The 20805-nt window shown below is 34.5% G+C and overlaps 1 protein-coding gene across 2 annotated transcripts in view; it reads right to left on the bottom strand.

Annotated features, from left to right (window-relative positions):
• Positions 1–2340: 2340 nt before the first annotated feature.
• Positions 2341–20805, bottom strand: part of LOC149191584 (1,4-alpha-glucan-branching enzyme 2-2, chloroplastic/amyloplastic-like) — a 425710-nt gene continuing 407245 nt past the window's right edge. Inside the window, exon 23 of one of the 2 annotated variants that reach the window (XM_089404340.1) lies at positions 2341–3024. In XM_089404340.1, coding sequence (XP_089260466.1) covers positions 2914–3024 — 111 coding nt within the window. In that variant the 3' untranslated portion in view covers positions 2341–2913. The remainder of the gene's footprint in view (positions 3025–20805) is intronic. The other variant, XM_089404341.1, reaches the window with a different exon arrangement.

The raw sequence follows: 20805 nt of genomic DNA, 5'->3' as shown, positions 1-20805 counted from the left end.
AAACTAGATTTTGATTGCTCAAAATTAATGAAGTCATGCATAGAAAATTACTTGCACTATAGAAACTAGTCACTCTCACATTTACACTATAGAAGCTATTCACTCTCACATTAGACACACTTTGCTCCCTCTTATCATTTTTCATATGAAAATTTAGCCATTATAATGTGATCATAAAATATACCTAAACAATGGAATACACCATTACAATTTAATCTCTTTTGCACCTTGTACGTTGAACCCAAATTTGAAGTTCTTTTCCTTAATCCACTCCATGGAGTATTTTGCAAATATATATATATATATATATATATATATATATAGAGAGAGAGAGAGAGAGAGAGAGAGAGAGAGAGATTTTTATATTCCATAGGATTTAAGGCTCGAAGCAATTACAACAAAGCTCATCATATCACTTGAGGAGTTAAACCTAAGTGAGGAGAATAACAATCATTCCTTCTAAACACCTGATATATATATATATATATATATATATATATATATATATATATATACTTACTATTTTGTTTATTAATGAACTTTTTTAGTCATAAACAACTCCAATTTAATATATATTGAATAAGAATCTCTATGTTACCATTAGAAAGCCATATAAGAAGGTGAATTTGATGAACATTTTAGGATATCCATCTCAAATGTAAATGGTGGGTATGTAATATTCTTGCTCACAAATCTTATGGGTTAATAATTTTACTCATTAATTTTGATGTTTTTTTGTCCACAACGTGTAAAAATGTTTGAATTAGATATAAATTTCAACACAGCCTCAAACCTCCCACATTTATAATGTAAATGGTGGGTATGTAATATTCTTGCTCACAAATCTTATGGGTTAATAATTTTACTCATTAATTTTGATGTTTTTTTGGGTCCAAAACGTGTAAAAATGTTTGAATTAGATATAAATTTCAACACAGCCTCAAACCTCCCACATTTACATGAATGTTTTGGAAACAACACGGTTTCAAATAAAAATAGCTCAAGTCTAAAAATCCAAATAAATATGTTCATGTAAAATCCATGCGAGAAAAATTTAACTGATTCAGAACTTTATTTTTATTGTATTTTGTTGGCTTCAAATTTTTTATTTAAAAGCTTTTATTGAACACGAGCCAGCAACAATGTGCAACATATGGTGAATTATTCCACGAGAGTCACTTATAACTTGCGCATGGCCTCAACTGCATTAAATCACTGGCTTGCACTTAGCTCATGGAAGATGGACAGAGAACTGGGGTATTTTGAACCTTGATGGAGGGAAAAACACCATCGCTACTTCACTAATCAACTAAAGCCCTATCCCCATTAACATATTTTGAATGTTATGCCCACTTTCACATCACTTCTGATTCATGGAGGAAAGTGGATTATTGGAGCAGGGCAGTAGATACAGGAACATATCTGCACTTGTACTATATTTTCAAGGAATAAAAGTTCATGTTTCTTTAGTCAGAGATGTGAAGATGTGAAGCAAAAAAGGAAGCATCTGAAACGTTTTACCACTTAATTTACAATTCGAAGCACTCGTATAGACCTCCAAAAAGATGAAATGCATTTGAACATCTACCAATGTATTATTGTGTTATGCAATTTATTCAAACTATGCCAATATTCAGAGATCTGGAAATCACAAGAAAAATACAAAATATACATGCACTGTGATTGCAAGCAACACAATAGCCCGCGACTCTAAATGCAAGCACTGGCATGCTGACATATTTTTCAAATACAGGTTATGCCTGCATTCCATACAACTATGTTTTGTAGAAAGCGGATTCAATACACCATTGCCACATACAGAGATAGATTTAACGGTCTAAATTGCGCTATTCGAATCAGAAATGGAAAGAAAATAGTGATACGGATATCCTATCATCGTAAATCACTAAAACAATACGCACAATATGTACAATAAGGAAGGATTTACTTTGAAGTGCTAATAACGTGTCCAATTAATTAATCACAATTTGCATCTATTGTATCCTCCTTTCCAAATTAATGCACTAGTTTATGGTGATACCAAATTGGCCATTAACCAAATTGGCCATTAATTCAATAAGTTCAGAAAATACGGAACAAAATACAACTGATTATTCCAGCAATTAAGTTCAACCTACCGAAGGAATCATAGGCAAAGAGACACTTAATCTGTAGAAGAACCTGGTGGGAATTCAAAGGGCCTGTAATATTTGCAACGAGAGAATGATATTCAAGCTTAATCACACTTCATAGATATCTATTCATGGAGAGACTGATTTTTATTTAAGAAAAGAGCGACCTTCTAAGAAAATAGGATTTTGGTAAAGACCATCAGGGAGATGAAACAATTGTACTAGAGGTTTTGCCTTGTCCCTCTAAGAGTAAATTTAAATGCATTACATTCTTATTGATATTCACAGAAGAAAGGTTATGGCCTCCTGATGCCTTGTCCCTCTAAGAATAAATTTAAATGCATTACATTCTTATTGATATTCACAGAAGAAAGGTTATGGCCTCCTGAGGCCTGAGCTGTTCCCACTATCCATCTAAAAACGTTTTGAAAGTTTAACAATGAATACATGATCTGGTACTGATTTTACATTCCCCATAGCTTCAAAACTAGATGTGACTTTGAATCACCCAATAGACTGTCAGTTAATATCTGTTATATTTGGGAATGTACAACTTATGCATGATAACAGATAATCGGGCAATACCTGGGGCTGACTACAGAACTAAAGATGGTATGCCCAAGTGAGATTTATATGGAAAAACAAGATAATGGGAGAAGCCATGTCCTCCGATATCTGTTTTAGAAATACTGCTTTCTTCAGTCATACAAACATGTTGCAATCATGTATTCCCTTCCGGTAAAATTTGGATACAAGGCAAACATCTTATTTTTATTCTCATTTAATCATCTGTAAGACTATAGACAACTGAAGTTCTGCAAGGTGCATACACAAGAAAGGAGTGGGGCCGATCATCATACCATCCCTCCTGCATGAAACACAGCATGACCCCCTAAAGATCAAATAACTTAAGAAGGGACTATGGTAAACTGGAAAAAGGAACATAAAACATTAATGTTAACCCTTCAAAGAAAAAATAAAATTTATTATAAAACTATGAATGGTAGGGAAACAAATACACTGAGATACTATGAATGTATCAACTGTCATTTTTGAAATATTAGACAATAGTAAATGCAAGTATAGAAATCGTGCCAAGAATAGTTGCTGATATTCATGAAACATCATAGTTATGTTCCTAAATGATCACTATAAAGAAAGACTGCAAAATGTGAATTAAAAACACTGCGTTTAAAATACAAGTTCTTCTACAATCAAGATGCAAACCATAACAAGCATTTTCTATACCAAATTTAATAAGAGACATATCTGAAAATTAGAATCTCTTCAACTTAATGTCATAGTGTAACGTCCTCTACAAATTGAGGACGAATGGGACATAATAGCTTATCCACGCCCATAGGCTATAGCCCTCTATTAAGGGGGGAAAACCCCAAAAATATCCACTAATGGGCAATTTTTGGGGCAATTGGGCAAAAAAACCCAAAACCGGGGTTTGGACTCTTGGAGTAAGGTTTATTTGATCACTTAAGATAAAACCCCTCTAGAAAATCTATAAATATAGGAGGATTGAATTCATTTGGAGCATGAAGTGTGTATCAATTCGTATGTTTCTTGAGCTTTAGCTCTGAGGTCTTAAGAGCCTTTTTCTCTTGTCAATTTCAGTGGTGAAAGATTTCACGTTAGTTGACGACACTCTCTTTCTTCTCTCTTTTTTTTGATACAAGGGTTTGGCTGGGCAATGGATTATGTAGGTCTGGATTTGATTAATGAACAGGAAGCACCTGGAAGCAACAAGATCTTATGTTCTGTTATTAAAGGAAAGGTGGAATTCTGTTCTGGGCAATTCTTGAAGAAGGTCTGCAAAATTTGGCTAGGTCTTGACACAGGAACATTATCTTGGAAGTCACAGGGTTACCATCTACCTCATAAGTGTCCGGCTCAGCAAAGAACATCACTCTCGGAAGCAGACAAGTTTGGGAGGGAAGTCTAACTCTGGTAAGGCAACAAAGGAGTTGACCCTCTGTGGCATACACAGGTTCTAAACAAACTAGGGTTCCTGGTCGGGAAAGCTTGGGAGACTGAGGTTTAAGAACGGATCCTGTGCTTATGATCTGAAAGAGGGTTCTGTGTTTTGAATGTGGATCTGTGTTTGGAAGAGAACCCCGAGGCAGCCCAGAAGTTCAGTCCATGGAGTCACGCATGAACAGGCCAGCAAGGGCACACTTTCACTATTTGGCTTGTTTTGCAGTTGGGATCCTACAACAAAGGAGGTTGGAGTTGGCAGATAAGGTGGTGACTCAGATTCGACATCAGTAAAGAGGCTGAAGCTGTAACAGTTTCGGATTTAGTACCACAAGTAGAACAAGGATGAAAATTTATATAGAACAAGACTCATTTGAAAAATCTGCAACTTTCGAGTTAGGACAGTTAAATTTGTAGAAGTCGGTTCTGTGGCTATCTGTAGTTTTATCAGTTGTAGAATTGAAATTGTTTGTATTGGATTACGTACATTGCGGGATTTGTATATTGATCGTCCTGTCAAACATATGGTTTTGTTGTTATTGCAAACAAATTGAACTGTTGAATGTATTCTTATTTCTTATAACACTGAGAAAAGAAGAGAAAAATTAACAATTGTATTGAATTAACTGATGTATCAGAGAGGAAAATTTTGTTTCTATAGGGTAATCCTAGGGCAAAAATTACCCTAGTTTATTACAAGTGGTATTAGAGCGCAAAGCATCCTGCCAGCTGTGAGTATATGGGCCTTGTATGCTTCCTGTAGATACAAGCAATGTCACAGTCAGACGAAGGAGGAATATCCATCGTTCAACCATGGGAGATAGAGCAGGGCAAGAAGAATATGACCCTGAAATTTTGTTACATGAATTAATCCAGGGACAACAGCAGATGCATCAGCAAGGGCAACAAATAATCTAGGGTCAATGGGAAATAGCACAAGTATTGGCCCAGAGACAACACCAACTCGCCCAACTGATCATTCGCCTCATAGGGCAACAAAATGCTATTGCCAACAACAGAACCACAACTGAAGGTAGTGGTAACCATAACCCTGGTCCATCCAATAACCAAGCAAATAACAAAAGAAGCAACAAGTTGTTACTCCCATAATTCACCAATAATCAAGTGCTGACAGCCCAAGAAGCAGTTGAGCTGAATCAACTTCTTAATGAATATGTTCGGGATTATGCAAGGTTGGAGGACAACACTTGAGCAACCATGTCTTTCAATGAATATAGCAATTTCAGAACAAGAAATAGACCCAGGTGACAACCAAATACTAAATTAGCACAGGAGGTGAGTAAGCTTCCTCTACGCTCATTTGATGGATCATCTAAATGTACAGCAAGGGCTCGGGTACAAAAATTGGACACCTACTTCAGGCTCAATCCTATGTCTGAAGCGGACGCAATCCAATTTTGCACATTACATCTAGAAGGGGAAGCACATGAATGGTGTTATTATGGATTAGTAACTCTGGAGCATGCCAACATCACTTCATATGAAGATTTTACACGAAAACTGATAGAAAGATTTGATCTGAAAACCCAAACATCCATTTTAGAGAATTGGCTTTAATCAAGTAGACAGGGTCACATGAAGACTTTATTGCAAAATTTGAAAGTACCACAGTTATGGTGATAGATATACTTGAAGATCGATTAGTCATGATTTTCACTGAGGCATTTGCTGAACCCCCCTATAAGGGTGGGTCAAGGCATTCGACCTTAGCACTCTTCAGGAGGCTATCAAGAAGACTCGGGATATGGGAAATGCGACCACCAAGTTTAATGCTCCATCCAAGCCTTTCATTCCTTTGAAAGATAAGGAGAAGAAGCCCTCTCAAGGTGATTGGCCAAGAAAGGACAGGCTAGATGAAGAAACACGAAGTGAACTCAAGAGAAAGAAGCTATGTTTCAATTGCAAGGAGCCATGGGAACCAACACATCGCTATTTAGGTAAAGGAAAGATTCACTACATCAAAGTGGTCTCTGATGACGAGGAAGAAGAAGAGGAGGCCACTCCAAATATTGAAGAAGAACCATTGCAAAAAGAAGCAAAAGAAGAAGAAAATCCTAGTAGCCCCAAGGAGGAACCACCATGAATAGAAACGAAAGGAAAGGAAAGGCCCAACAGAGAAAGGGATTCATGACCACAGGTTAAGATTGCAACCCTTTCAGGCACGCCCATATATTACACCTTTAGAGTCAGGGGAGTCATCAAAGGGCAACACATTATCACAACACTAATTGATGGAGGAGCCACACACAACTTCATTGATGCAGCACTAGTAGCCAAAAGAGGACTTCCTACCAAAGAGTTCGAAGCCTTGGTTCTGATAGTTGCGGATGGCTACAATTTGGATTGCACACGAATGATCCTAGGTTTGGGCGTAACACTCAGTAACTATACTTTTACTAGTGATTTATATGTAATAGATCTTGCAAATCTCAATATGGTATTAGGGATTCAATGGTTGTATTCATTGGTAAAGCACATAAAGGACTATTGAGCAATGGACATGGAATTTAAAGCACCAACTGACAGTAGGGTAGTCTTGAGAGGCATGGCAAATGGCAGCCCACAGGTCATTTCAACTAGAAGAATGGATGCCCTATTAAGGCATGGAGATATAGCATACACAACTAAATGCAAGGTGATGATCCAAAAGACACCTGACAATGACAAGCCGCAATACAGGGTAGATATTCAACGAGTACTAGACACACATCAAAGATTGCCTCTTGAGAGAGGATTCAAGCACACTATAAAATTGGAAGAGGGAGCTAAGCCTATGATCACCACGTCCTACCGACATCCGAATAAATTCAAGGACAAAAAGAAAGAACCATCCAGGAGTTGTTAGAAATGAGGCACATCACATTACAGAATATTTGAGGTCTAAATTGGGCCTCAAAACAAAAGTATACACCCAAAATCAACTTTATAAGAACCAACAGGATTCAAGATGATGGTGACAACCATGGGGGATGATTTGCCATTTTTGGACTAAAAAGTGAAAAGATTAAAAAAAAAAACAAATAAAAACTACTTTTTTCAGCTCATATTTTCAAATTATCTCCCTGCGGTTTTACTCAAATTTCTAGCGGGAGCACTCGTAGGATGCAAAATTTAATTCCTAGTCCAAGGAGTACCCATGTTGCATGCTTTCGATGGAACTTTCTACACGAAAAATGAGAAATACATGAAAACGTGATTGCATCATATTTTTTCATGTATTTCTCATTTTTCATGTAGCAAGGTCCATCAAAAGTATGCAACATGGGTACTCCTTCGATGAAGAATTAGATTCCACATCCAACGAGTGCTCCCACTCGAACTTTGAGTAAACTCGTCGTGGGATAAGTTGAAAATACGAGTTGAAAAAGTAGATTTTTTTCCCTCTAAAATTTGATATGTAATCTAACCTTATTTAATTATTTCCACTATTATATTATAATATTCCTTAGGAGGTCCATTTTAGACCTCAAAATTTCTCTAATGGACCTAGCTCGAGTCCATTCACTTCATCTATGGTCTTGGTAAAGAAGAAGGATGGCACGTGGAGAATGTGCATTGATTATCGAGCACTCAACAAGAAAACTATCATGTGGGTTCAGGATTCGTTGGATATGGGGATTCGAGTGTCGGATTCGGACACGTTGACCCCCCAGAATAAGACATGTTCAGATACGTTATATATATATATATATATATATATATATATATATATATATATATTTATATATATATATATATATATATATATATATATTAAAAATTAGATATTTCTTACACAAATTCTCATTCATGATACAAATTCATTGATTTCAAACATAGATCTTCATCTAGATGTAATTTTTATTGTTTACAAAGTAAGTTAGTAACATTATAGCATGCATAGTACATACAAAATTCAGATACAACTGTAATTTGTGACATGACATATAAATGATAAATCAATGAATCATAAATTCCAAAATTCATAAATGATAAATTATAATACATATTCAATTCATCAATGATCCAATAGGAGAAAGACAAGATAGTAAGATAAAGATACTGATAGTTGTAGTTTTCTCATTAAGTCATCAAAATCAAAATGTGTTACATAGGTAGTGCAATGCCAATGGAAAATAGAAATAGAAAATACAAAACAACTACAAGTATACAAGCCTCAAAGCAGTAGGTAGCTCATGACTCATGAGTCATCAATCTTCATAGTCAACATCAAAATCAGCATCACTGTCCTCATCATCATGGTCACCACTGCTCTCCTTCACTGCAACTTCCTCCCCTGTATCCAAAGTCGCCTCTGCATCTGCTGGTGTGGAGGATGACCTCTCTACATTATCACCATCATCAAATCTAACAAGCTCTAGCACTAGATCATTGAGATCCATGTTGGCCAACGCCAACTCAACACTGCTGTCCAGACCCATATCATCAGGAAAGACATCCCACATCTTTGTCTTTCCAAGACGAAGGTTGGTGTGCACATACACCATTGTCTCTGCCCTAGACTGCTCAAGCCTGCTCTTCTTAACACTATACAAATTCCAATATGTGCTCCAATTCCTCTCGTAACAAGAGGATGAAGCCACCTGAGAGAGGAGCCTCATGACTAACTGTTGTAGAGAAGGGCTTGTTGCCCCATGATTTGCCTACCAAGAATAGGGCTTCTTAGCCCCCCTGTCTCTAATCATATCATATCTTGCAAATCAACTAGTGCCAATGGAAAACTCTGCAAAGGCATCCTCCAACTCATCAAGCAATGCTATATCCTGAAAAACCCGCCTGAATGCATCTGTCCTCCCCTGTGAGATTTCACCATCCATGTGAGGAGGGAATTTGCGGGAAGCTCAACCATTCAGCCACTCATGGCTGTAGTATTTTGGGTTCAATGAGTGAGCCAAACAATGTAAAGGTGTGCAATTCTTGTCTCATCTGCTAACAAGAATACCCTGTATAGTACCACAGAAGGCCTTTGGTGATGTCTCACACTCAAGGCACTCACTCTGTAGAATAATGCTCCTCACAAACTCAATCATGGAATCCCATCCCTCATAAACCTCTGCAAATCAAAACAAAGAAATGATAGGGTCCATGATCTGAATAATTATATCTACCCTCTCCCATCAAGCATCATCTAGCACTGTGTCCTTCACTCTTTTAGAGGCTACTTGATCTGTCTTTCTCCAAAAAGACCAAAACTCTGAAAAAAACATGGCCCCAAGAGCGGTCTTGACCTCCCTCAACCTCTTCAACATGATGAATGAAGAGGCAAATCGTGTATCCACAATATTCAATAATGATAGATTGTTGTACTCATTGTAGATAGTGAGGGCATTTGTATGGTTTTGTACAAAGTTGCGGATATGTTCTAACAGCAATCTATCATTGTTGAAGATCATTAATTACAGAGATAGAGAGAAGGTAACTAGACCTAGTTTAACAAGTTGGAACCACAATTTCAAACAGAAAAAGAGCTACTTTAAGTTCCCGATCGGGTGGTCTCCCTTATAATGTTGAGGCAAACATTTCAAGCCTGCAACATTTATGGCGCTAGAATGAGGGCTTTAAGACTTGTTGTCTTTTGAAGTTTTTGTATTTTAAAGTTTTATTTTAATCATAATGGCTCCTCTTAAACTTCCAATTTGGAGTTGTATCTTTGAACGCGCATTTGCTAATACTCCACTGGAAATAGTAAGACACTTCTCAAAGGTAAAGTTTAACGGTAAGATGAATGTTTCTGCATTTGATCATGCCTTGCAATTTATTCAAAATTTTGCAAATTCTAATTTTCATGATATTGATGAAGGTATTCGATGCAAGATTTTTACTCTTACATTCTCAGGAAAAGCCAGAAACTAATGTCAAGCTCTTCCAGTTGCCTCTATTCACAATTGGGATCAACTCGTAACAAATTTGCTTGAGATTCAAAACTGAAGATAAACCTTCAGACAATGAATTGGGATCAACTCGTAACAAATTTGCTTGAGATTCAAAGCTGAAGATAAACCTTCAGACAATGAATTAATGGATTGGTTTCAATATGTTTGTTCTCTTCCTCCCATTTCAAATCCGTATGTAACAATTGCAAGCTTTGATGACTCTCCTTCAACTTCTATTAACATTATCAAAAATTCTGATATAGAGGTGCATATTAACCATGATGAAGTGGCCTCAGCCATGTATGATAAATTCTTAAATCTAGTACACACCTCTTACAGTATTAATGATAATCATGCTAATGAATCATTATCACAAATCTTGCAAGAATTTGATAAACAAATACAAGAAGAAATCAATAACAAACTTGAAGAACCATTTGCCATGAAATCTGAAAATCACTATGAATTAAATTCAAAAAATCAGATTATAAATCAGCAAGTACAGACAGAAATTGAAGTTTTCAACAATATGCAATCCTACAGAAATTTCTGAATTCTTTCATGCTGATCAAATACTAAATTCAGGGAAACTAAAGAACATTCTTCAAGAAAGAACAATTAGCCAAGTAAATGATCTAAAATCTGAAATTTGCAATGGACAAAATTTACAAGAATCTACAAATAGAGATATTTTCAAATTCATTGCTTCCAATTCTCATTTTTACCTCTACCCTGATATTTTTGCTAATAGCCATTTATCCCCTTTGCTTCAATGTTATTTTAGAAATGAGAAAACGGAGAGGTTGATATAAATGTATTTCTTATTAATTTTTATCAAGATAGAGAGACAATTATTGGTCATTCTTCTGATATTGATAACATGTGCTTAATATTCCTTTTTGTTTTGATACATCAGATGAAAATAAAGAGAATACAAGTGAATGCTCTGAAGTCATTTATGGACTTCTTTGACATTGAGGATGTTGATTTGTCTCCTTCCCTACTAAATCCTCATGTTCCAAATCAAACTATACTTGAAAATGAAGAGAAACTCAATACAAAAATTGTTCCAATTAACTCTCATTTTCAAACATTTAATCATACTCATGATTTCAACATTCAAGAACACATCCCAATCTATGAATCTTATGATGATCAAGCTATCATTCCTATTCATAGTCCTGACCCTCCCCCTAATTCAGAAGTTGGTGTTGACGATCATTTTAATTCCATTATTTTGGTTACTCCTTGTGAAGAGGAAATTACTTCAAACCAGTCCCAATTGTGTTATAACAATAATTGTAATACTACCATAAATAGTGATTTCATTTTGTGTTTTTTCCTTCATTTATTTTGTTTGATTTCAGATTTGTTTTTTGTTTTCATTTTTCAGTTTTTAGATATTTTACGCTGACATATTGAGCAGTTCAGTATTGAACACTCAATTGATGCATTGCCTGAATGGGAAAATTAAGTTCCAAATCATAATCATGAACATCAAGAGCTATTACTCTTCCAATTCCAATTGATGTTCATCTTTTATCACTTGATCATTTCCTCTCAAAACCAATGCCAACAAAAGTGTATTTTCACAGTATGACCAACGATTTAATTCAATTAATGATCTTCCGTTGAATCTATCAGACTTCCATCCATATTTCATTGACACATTTGAAAGACATTTGGAAAGATATCCTATATTGAATCTTGTTAATAATTTAACATATGTACATAAGACTGAAAATGCATTTCCAGAATCTAGCATGTTATCTTCTCTTTTGAATGAGAGAGTGGTTACACTAGAAATACGACTATACCTAGTCATCTTTCTTTTCATTCAGTTAGAATTAGGAATAGATTATTTTAAATTTAGATTCTTTTACTATTTTCATTTATTTCATTATTGCAGTTTTTTAATAAGCAAGTAATGAATCCGAGTTTTTCTTGGCATCCCCTTTCATTTTTTAGCAAAGTGGCTTAGAACATATCAGAGTTCTTATATAATCAGATCATACACACTTTTGAAGTGCTTGATTGTCTTGTTTTTTGCAAAATTTCATTACATTGTTAAAAAATGTTTTTTGTAATAAAATTATATATGAAGAAATTCCAAGGAATTGTTGTCTTGACAATTTTTGATTCACAAGTATTTCTAAAAAGCTTATTTTCACCACTCTTGTCCTCTGATATAAATGTGAGGTGGATGCAATTTGAAAGTTCATTACTTAGCATTTTAGATTGAGTAAGTAGATGATGTTGAACATATGTGAATTTTGATAAATGCATGGGATAACTTGAAGATTTATGAGGTAAACTTATAGTCAATATTCTTCCAGGTATGCATTAATAGGTTCATCTTTATTTGTTAGTTTTCTCTTTTTCATAGTTTACTTCTTATTTATGTTTTGTTTATTTTGCAAGTCTTCATTGACTTGATTTTGGAGATTTGAGATAAGTGAGCCGTCAACCCTTTTTAATCTGCAACATGTCCAGGGATGTATTTGTTGTTTCATCAGAATTTGGGTATTAATTAGTTTTGCTTCTATTCATATTTTTCTTTCTTTGTACATTTAGCAATATGAGCCAATAATCATATTTTGCCTCTCATCGATGCAGCTGAAATTAAATGCTTAGACTCTTTATTGCTCAAATTTGCTACAAACAGAGGAAAATTTGTACAAAACTCTTGTAGAAATGATCTTATCCATGATTTTATCTATACCTATTCCAAATCTTACATTTGTCGGTTGAGTTAAAACCTTTTCCATTGCGCTCATTCATTTTACATATGTTTCAATCGCATTTCTTCTTCTGAATTAATTCGGGGCCTCTATCTGGTAATTATCAAAATCCCGATTTTATATTATTCACTTTCTGATATTAGATTCTTGGGTTCATGATATATCAGAACCATTTGAAAACACTTTCTGAGGCATTTCTCTGAGATCCATGAGTCTTATTTTATTTTATCTGATCAAATTCCTCGATCTCAGAATCTCGTAAGTCATATTGAGCTATTACTGTATCCAAGTTCTGATATAATGTTAATTCTGGACTTCCTTTTATCAGAACTCTTATTTAAAAGTTTTACAACAAATATTTATATTGAGACTTTTAATACCAGAAGTGAAAATCAATTAAACTTTCGAAAATAATTTCCGTCGAAAACATTCAAATAACAAAGACTTCATTTATCAAAATTTTATCTATCAGAGAATTGTTCCCATTTTTGAAGTCTTGTTTATTGGAGCTCTTACCTATCGCTTTGATTCTCTCAAACCTTGGAATGTCAAAATATCAGATTAAGTATTCGCATAGTCTTTGGTCAATTCATTTTGATCTTTCACTATGCTCACATGAAGTCTTATTTGATTATCTTTGTATATATATATATGCTTACGTTCATGTTACCATGGTGGTCAAGAGCTTGGATGTATTTTAATTATAATTTCATCAAATCCAAGCATTCATTCCTCGAGATGACTTTGTGACTTTGGAGATATACATTCTTCACGGTGTGTGCACATGGGCCTCTTATTACTCTTTTTGACAATCTACCTGGCTAATGAAAATTTCATCATTTGTGGTTCGTTCATGTTTCTGCCTTTGTCCCACTATTGGATGCCCATTTCATTATCTCAGTAATCGTTTAATGTGCATCTTCATTTGTTTTTCAAGGCACTCTTGAGCAGCCACTATGGTAATGCAACAATTGGTAAGGAATTTGGAATAGGTAAAGGTAATAGATCATGGTAAAATCATGTTTGATTTCTTTTTTATTTGAGTTTTGATATATCACTCTATATTTAGCATACAAAATTTCAAGACCTCTCCATTTACACATATGCATTACATTGTTTTGGACTTGGTCTTGATTCGTGAAAATTTACGAGAATCGTGGGGTGAATATGAAATTTGAAATATTAACAGAACAATCATCGCTGCAAAAACACATCATCATTCTCATTGCTGATGGATTTTATTTACTTCAGATTCATTGGACATGAAACATTGTTTTCTTTTAGTTTACTACTTGCCCAATGAAACATTGTTTTCTTTTAGTTTATTGCTTGCTTTAGTTAAGATTTCATAAATGATGATTTTGAGTCAATGAAATTTTAGAAAATTCAACTTCTTCATGATTTTAATTCTAATTGAAAGAAGAGGTTATCATTTGTTGGAGAAAATGATATCTCCTAGGTAAGATCAAATGAAATTTTCTAATGGTAAGTTTCATATGCCCACTTTCATTCATTTCCATTTCTTTACTTTTGGTTTCAATTTTGTTTTTAGTTTTTATTGATATAAAACTCTGTTTTGCAATTCTTCATAAACTTTTCACGCCTTTACCAGATCAGATTTCGAGCTCATTCTCCTTTGTTTGGTTTTCTTTCAAGTTTTTGGGAGACGCAGTAATGATCCTCATCAAATCATCTAAACTGGAAAGTTTCAGAACCTTTAATCCGTTTCTTAAGCATTCCTTTTATCAAAAACTGGTTGAGATGCTTTTATGTAGGTTTTGCTTTGAAACGCGAAAATTTGCAACAAGCAAAGACTTCTCATTTAGCTTATTATATCTCATCAATGTTATTCACCCTTTAATTTCAGAAGCTTAATCGCTTATAAGTCCACAAGATAAAATTTGCTAGATTCTCAACATAAAATGAACAAACATGATTTTCTTTTTTTATTTGTTTGTTAAAACATTTTATAGTTAATCTTGTTGGAGTTGGTTCTTGAAACTTGGGATTTTTCTTTTAGCTTTTGCTTTCTTTATTTTTACATTTTTGGAGTTTGATTGATTTCTTTTTCACTTCATTTTTTATTTTTTTTCCCTTTCACGATTGGTTTTGGCTTGATTTTGGTGACTCCGCCATGATTTATGTGGAAGGCCTTTTCCTCACCCAACAGTGGTTGGCATACATCAAAAATCTTTATTCTGTCTATTTCGATGAATTTTTTCATGGAGGAACACACATCCTTTCTAAGTGATATGGTTCATCTTTTCAAGGAAAGAACTCACCTGAGTTTAACTCAATGGATCCCTACCACCCCTCCACTTTATAAAAGCCTCTGATTGATAGTCGCAGGAAAAGAATTTGGAGTCAACATTATGGAAGTATTATATCCATTAACATAAGTCTCTATTACCATCCCACCGCTTTCACTCAGGTACATCATAAACTAAAGCTGGCAAATGTGCTTATCAAAAGAGTGATTAAAAGAGGAAGCATGGGAAATACAAGTAAACCTGTCGGGGCTATGGATGCTTGTTAGCAGTGGATTAGGCTTGTATGGCATAAAAGACAACTTTGCCAGGATATTGTTCAAGCTCACTAATAGCGAAGTGATGTCAGAGACTATTCATAACAATGGATATATGTTTTATCAAAAACTCCTACCCGTACCTTTTTCTATTTCTCATATGAGTTAATTTTAAAATATTTTCTTCCCAAAATTTTGGATTCATGATTTTTACTCAAGTCTGCTTTGAGTGCTTATCTCTTCAAACTCATATTGCTTAATCTATTCATGTGGGACCCGTGGAAGTGTTTTATTGTTTGACGATTCAATGGAATCTATTATTTGTAAGCTTTAGGTAAACTAAGGTTCACTATCTTTAACCAGAGATAACTGGTATTTCCCTGTGTGTTGCTAGTGTTGTCGTGAAAACTCATCCCCCCCCACATTTTTGACTTATTTATTTCAAATAATAGGGACCCTTTCCATAAATTTTTGGCTAGATTACCTTTCTTATTTTATTTTTTTTGTGAAGTGTCTTACAATTTTGCCAATTTTTCATTTTCAACGGATTTCTATTTTGACTGCTTCGTTGAGTTCGAATTTTCGCTAGCTTTTCATCAGTACCTGTTTCATCTCATTTGGTTACACGGTTTGCTAATGGTGCTCATCTAAAGTTCAATAAGTTTTATCGCTTAGGTTAAAAAATGTACATGTATATTATTTTAATTTTTGTAAATAAATTAGTAACTGATTGTAAATATTAATTCCTAGTTAATTTTGACTAATTATTTCATTTTTCACAAACGGTCCTACAAAATCGTTGCAGCCAAATTGTAGAACAATTAAAATTATGTATTTTCGGGATCTCAGTAGTTTAATCCAATTCCCAATTTTAAGAGGAATTACGAAACCTGAAATCTCAAAATTGCAAAGTGGTTGTAGTTCATTTTATCAGATTTTTAATTACCAAGTGGTTGTAGTTTATAATAGATGAGTCCTACTTCACCTCACCTCCTCTCTTCAATAAAAATCCCGATATCAAAAGTCCCGATTAAATATCCCAATATCAAAAATCTCGATAGAAAACTTCCGATATAAAAAATCCCAAACATAAAAGTTTTAGAAGTTTTGATATTAATTTTTTTTCCGATATAAAAGTTCTGATATCAGAATAACATACATCAACATTTTTATATAATATTGTAATATCTCATTTCAAAACTCCCGATATTCGATATATACGATGCTCATTTTAATTTAACAAAGGTCACCTTATGCCTCTCGCTATAACGCTTCTCCTCCGTTTAAAACCTCCTCCATTTATTTTCGATCCATTCATGGATCTAAAAGCCACGTGAGATTTGTAATGAGTTTTTATTATAAAATGTATTAAAATTATAATTTAATTATAATCGTAATTAATTTTTAATTAATTAAAATTTATTTTAATTGTATATAATTACTCTGTAATTAATTTAATATTTTTAAATTGATATTAATTAAGTAGTAACTATTAATTTAATTTAGGATTAGATTTTTAATTAAAATTTCCTATTTTTGGCGTAGGCAGCAATTTTTCCAGAATTCTAGCAAATATAATACTTCAACTTTGGAAGCTCATAAGTTGAGTTCTATTTGACAAAAGGAGGCCCAAGATGACTCGTTGGATAGATAAAATCATGGAGAATATTTATAAAGTGGTTGCATGACAAGACTTGGTCATTTAACGAGTCTAAAATTTAGTAGAAAATCAAGCTCCGAATTTGTAAACAAAAATAATTTTCTGAGTTTTATTTTTTGCATTTTCATTTGCTCATAGTCTCTATTGAGTACAGATCCATTCGACTATGTTTTCTTTGACCAATAAGATATTTACAAGGATCAATGGAAAGCTCAGATTTCCTTTTATTTATTTATTTAATTGAGTTTTGATTGGAGATATTTTGTTTTCCAGATTTGGTCTTTTTTATTTTAATTTGCATTTTAATTAAATTTTGATTGTTTTTGGCAGGAGACAGTTGAGGAGATGAGGAAGCGAAGATTTCAATCAATGGAATTGCTCCAACAATAGAATAAAAAGAATTTTGCGCAATGAAAATTGTTGGAGCAGATTTGTTCTTCAACAATTCTCCTATTTGGAATTCATTTTTGTAATTATAAATAAGGGTGTGTAGAATGCGCAAAAGGCTTCTCCCTTTTGCAACTTTATGATTCTTATAGCACTAATTTAATAGGGGTTTGGAGCTGTAGGTGAAAGGAGAGTAAAATCTTAGATCTGAGGAATATTGGGATTTATCTTTTGCAAATTTGAACTGTGTATGGGAGACAAAGCTTGCACTATTGCAACTCTCTATTTTAACAACAAAGTTTATGCTTTGGAGGAGATATTAGGAGATCGGATTCAAAGAACAGAGCAGGAGAACGGGCACAAATTAGTTTGTATTAGAAATACTATTATTTTTAATATGAATTTCATTTTTGATGGCATAATTATGTTAATTGGATTTATATTATGCACTATTGTCAATATGAATTCATGCCTTACAACATTAGCTATCTAATATGTTTGTCTCATAAATCTGTTGTCAATGGGGTCTTTTTGCTCTAATGTATTAAGATCAGATTCCTGAGTAACTATTTACTCAGAAATCTGATATCTAATTTTGTTTTAATTTCCATTAACATTATGCGAATTACTTCCTAATGTTTTTGGTTTATTATTCATGGTTAATAAATCTCTGAACAACATGTCTGGCAATCATAATATTAGTTAATTGAACTACTTCATTAGCTACATATTCATCTTAAGTCAGACATGCTTAAAATCCCAATCATTTAACTACTTTTCTTTCAATTGGGTTAGATCTACATTTTCCTAATCGAGATAGGTTTAGGAAAAGGCAAACTTTAGTTGTGGCTTGGTTGAGCCCTAGATCAGCTTAAGGATCATTTTCTTGCCTGACCTCAGCAAGAGGGCTGATCTGATGTCTCTTCTCTATTGGTAAGAAAAAGACATACTTTAAGCCAACAGAGATAGAGAGAAGGTAACTAGACCTAGTTTAACCAATTGGAACCACCATTCCAAACGGAAAAGGAGTTGCTTTAAGTTCCTGATCAGGTAGTCTCCTTTATAATGCTGAGGCAAGCGTTTCGAGCCTTCAACACTAACCTGATTTCTTGGCCAAACAGGTGGTATAATTGTTTTTCAAACAAGACTTTAGACTACATGAACTGCCAAAGAATATCATCAACGATCGTGACTGTAGATTTATGGGCACATTTTGGGAGGAGCTTTCAGGCTAGTGGGAACTCAATTAACCCCTAGCACTAGTTATCACCCTCAAACTAATGGTCAAAGAAAAATTGTGAATAAGTGGACTGAGATGTACATACGAAGCTATGTGACAAGTTCGCAGAAGGCATGGATTAAGTGGTTGTACCTTGGGGAGCATTGCTACAACACCACCTACCACTTATCCATTGGGATGACACCCTTCAGAGCTCTATATGGATATGATGCACTATCCTTTATCAACATAATTTTTGGAGACAACAAGGCACCCCTTGCCAAAGATTGGATACCAGAGAGATAGGACATCCTCAGAAAGTATACAGGTTTCTTAGAACTGACATAAGATGTATGTGGACCAACATTGAACGAAACACAGTTTTGAGGTCGGAGATCTAGTTTTCTTGTGATTGCAACCCTACAGACAATCTACACTAAAAAAGAGTGGAGCAGAAAAATTGAAGCCATGGTTTTATGGGCCTTACAAAGTTTTCTGTAGAAATGGTGAAGTGGCATATCAGTTGGAGCTACAAAGTGACAACATATTTCACAATCTATTTCATGTGTCATGCCTCAAGAAGGTTGGGCACAACAAATTACCACCTCTATCAAATTGCCACAATTAAAAAAAGAAAGGGCAACTGGAATTGATTCTGAAAACGATTATGTTTGTGCGTGAAAAGAAGTTAAGAGGGAGAGTAATTTCGGGATATCTCATCAAATGGAAGAATTTACTAGAAGAGGATGCGATGTGGGAAGGAGAATGAATTTCACAACACTTGAATTTGCAATTACTTGAGGGCAGGCAATTTCTGGCAGGGGGCCTATAATGTCCTCTACAAATTGAGGACGAATGGGACATAATAACCTATCCATCCCCGTAGGCTATAATCATCTATAAAGAGGAGAAAACCCCAAAAATACACATTACTGGACAAGTTCTGGGGCAATTGGGAGAAAAAACACAAAACTAGGGTTTGGAGTAAGGTTTACTCAATCACTTAAGAAGATAAAACCCCTCTAGAAAATCTATAAATAAAGGAGGATTGAATTCATTTGGAGCATCAATCGTGTATCAATTCATGTTTCTTGAGCTTTAGCGCTGAGGTCTTAAGACCCTTTTTCTCTGGTCAATTTCGGTGGTGAAAGATTCCATCCTAGTTGATGACTTTCTCTTTATTCTCTCTATTCTTTTGATACAAGGGTTTGGATGGGCAATGGATTTTGTGGGCATTGATTTGATTAATGAACAAGAGGTACTTGGAAGCAACAAGATCTTATGTTCTGTGATTGAAGGAAAGGCGAAATTTTGTTCTGGGAAATTCTTGAAGAATATCTACAAAATTCGGCTAGGTCCTAACACAAGAACATTATCTTGGAAGCAACAGGGTTACCATCAACCTCTTAAGTGTCCGACTTAGTGAAGAACATCACTCTCAGAAGCAAACAAGTTTGGGAGGGAAGTTTAACTCTGGTAAGGCAGTGAATAAGGAGTTCTGATCCTCTGTGGCATACACAAGTTCTAAACAAACTAGGGTTCCTAGTTGGGAAAGCTTGGGAGACTGCATTTTAAGAACAAATCTTGTACTTATGATCTAAAATCAGGTTCTGTGGTTTGAATGTGGATTTGTGGTTGGAAGAGAACTCGGAGGCAGCCCAAAAGTTAGGTTTGTGAAGGAGTCATGCTTGGATAGGCCAGCGAGGGCACACTTTCACAATTCGACTTGTTTTGCAGTTGGGATCCTACAATAAAGGAGGTCATAGTTGGGAGATAAAGTGGTCACTCAGATTCAACATCAGGAAAGAGGCTGAAGCTGTAACAATTTTAGATTTAGTACAAGTAGAACAAGGCCATAAATTTATATAGAACAAAATTCATTTGAAAAATCTGTGACTTTTGAGTTAGGATAGTTAAATTTGTAGAAGTCGGTTTTGTGGCTATCTGTAGTTTTATCAGTTGTAGAATTGAAATTGTTTGTATTGGATTACATACATTGTTGGATTTGTATATTGATCGTCTTGTCAAGCATATGGGATTGTTGTTATTGCAAAGGAATTGAATTATTGAATCCCCTTATTTCTTACAACATTGAGAGAAGAAGAGATAGATTAACAATTGTATTGAATTAACTGTTGTATCAGGGAGGAAAAATTTGTCGCTACAGAGAAATCCTAGTGAAAAAACTACCCTAGTTTATTGCAGTGGTATCAGAGCGCAAATCATCCTGCCAACTATGAGTATATGAGCCTTGTATGCTTC

The sequence above is a fragment of the Pinus tabuliformis genome, chromosome 2_2, assembly GCF_031772625.1.
Source record: "Pinus tabuliformis cultivar Carrire ecotype Pingquan chromosome 2_2, CPIR1, whole genome shotgun sequence".
In the NCBI taxonomy this organism is placed as follows: domain Eukaryota; kingdom Viridiplantae; phylum Streptophyta; class Pinopsida; order Pinales; family Pinaceae; genus Pinus; species Pinus tabuliformis.
Note: the sequence above shows the minus strand (reverse complement) of the source record. Positions and strands in the feature narration are given on the sequence as shown.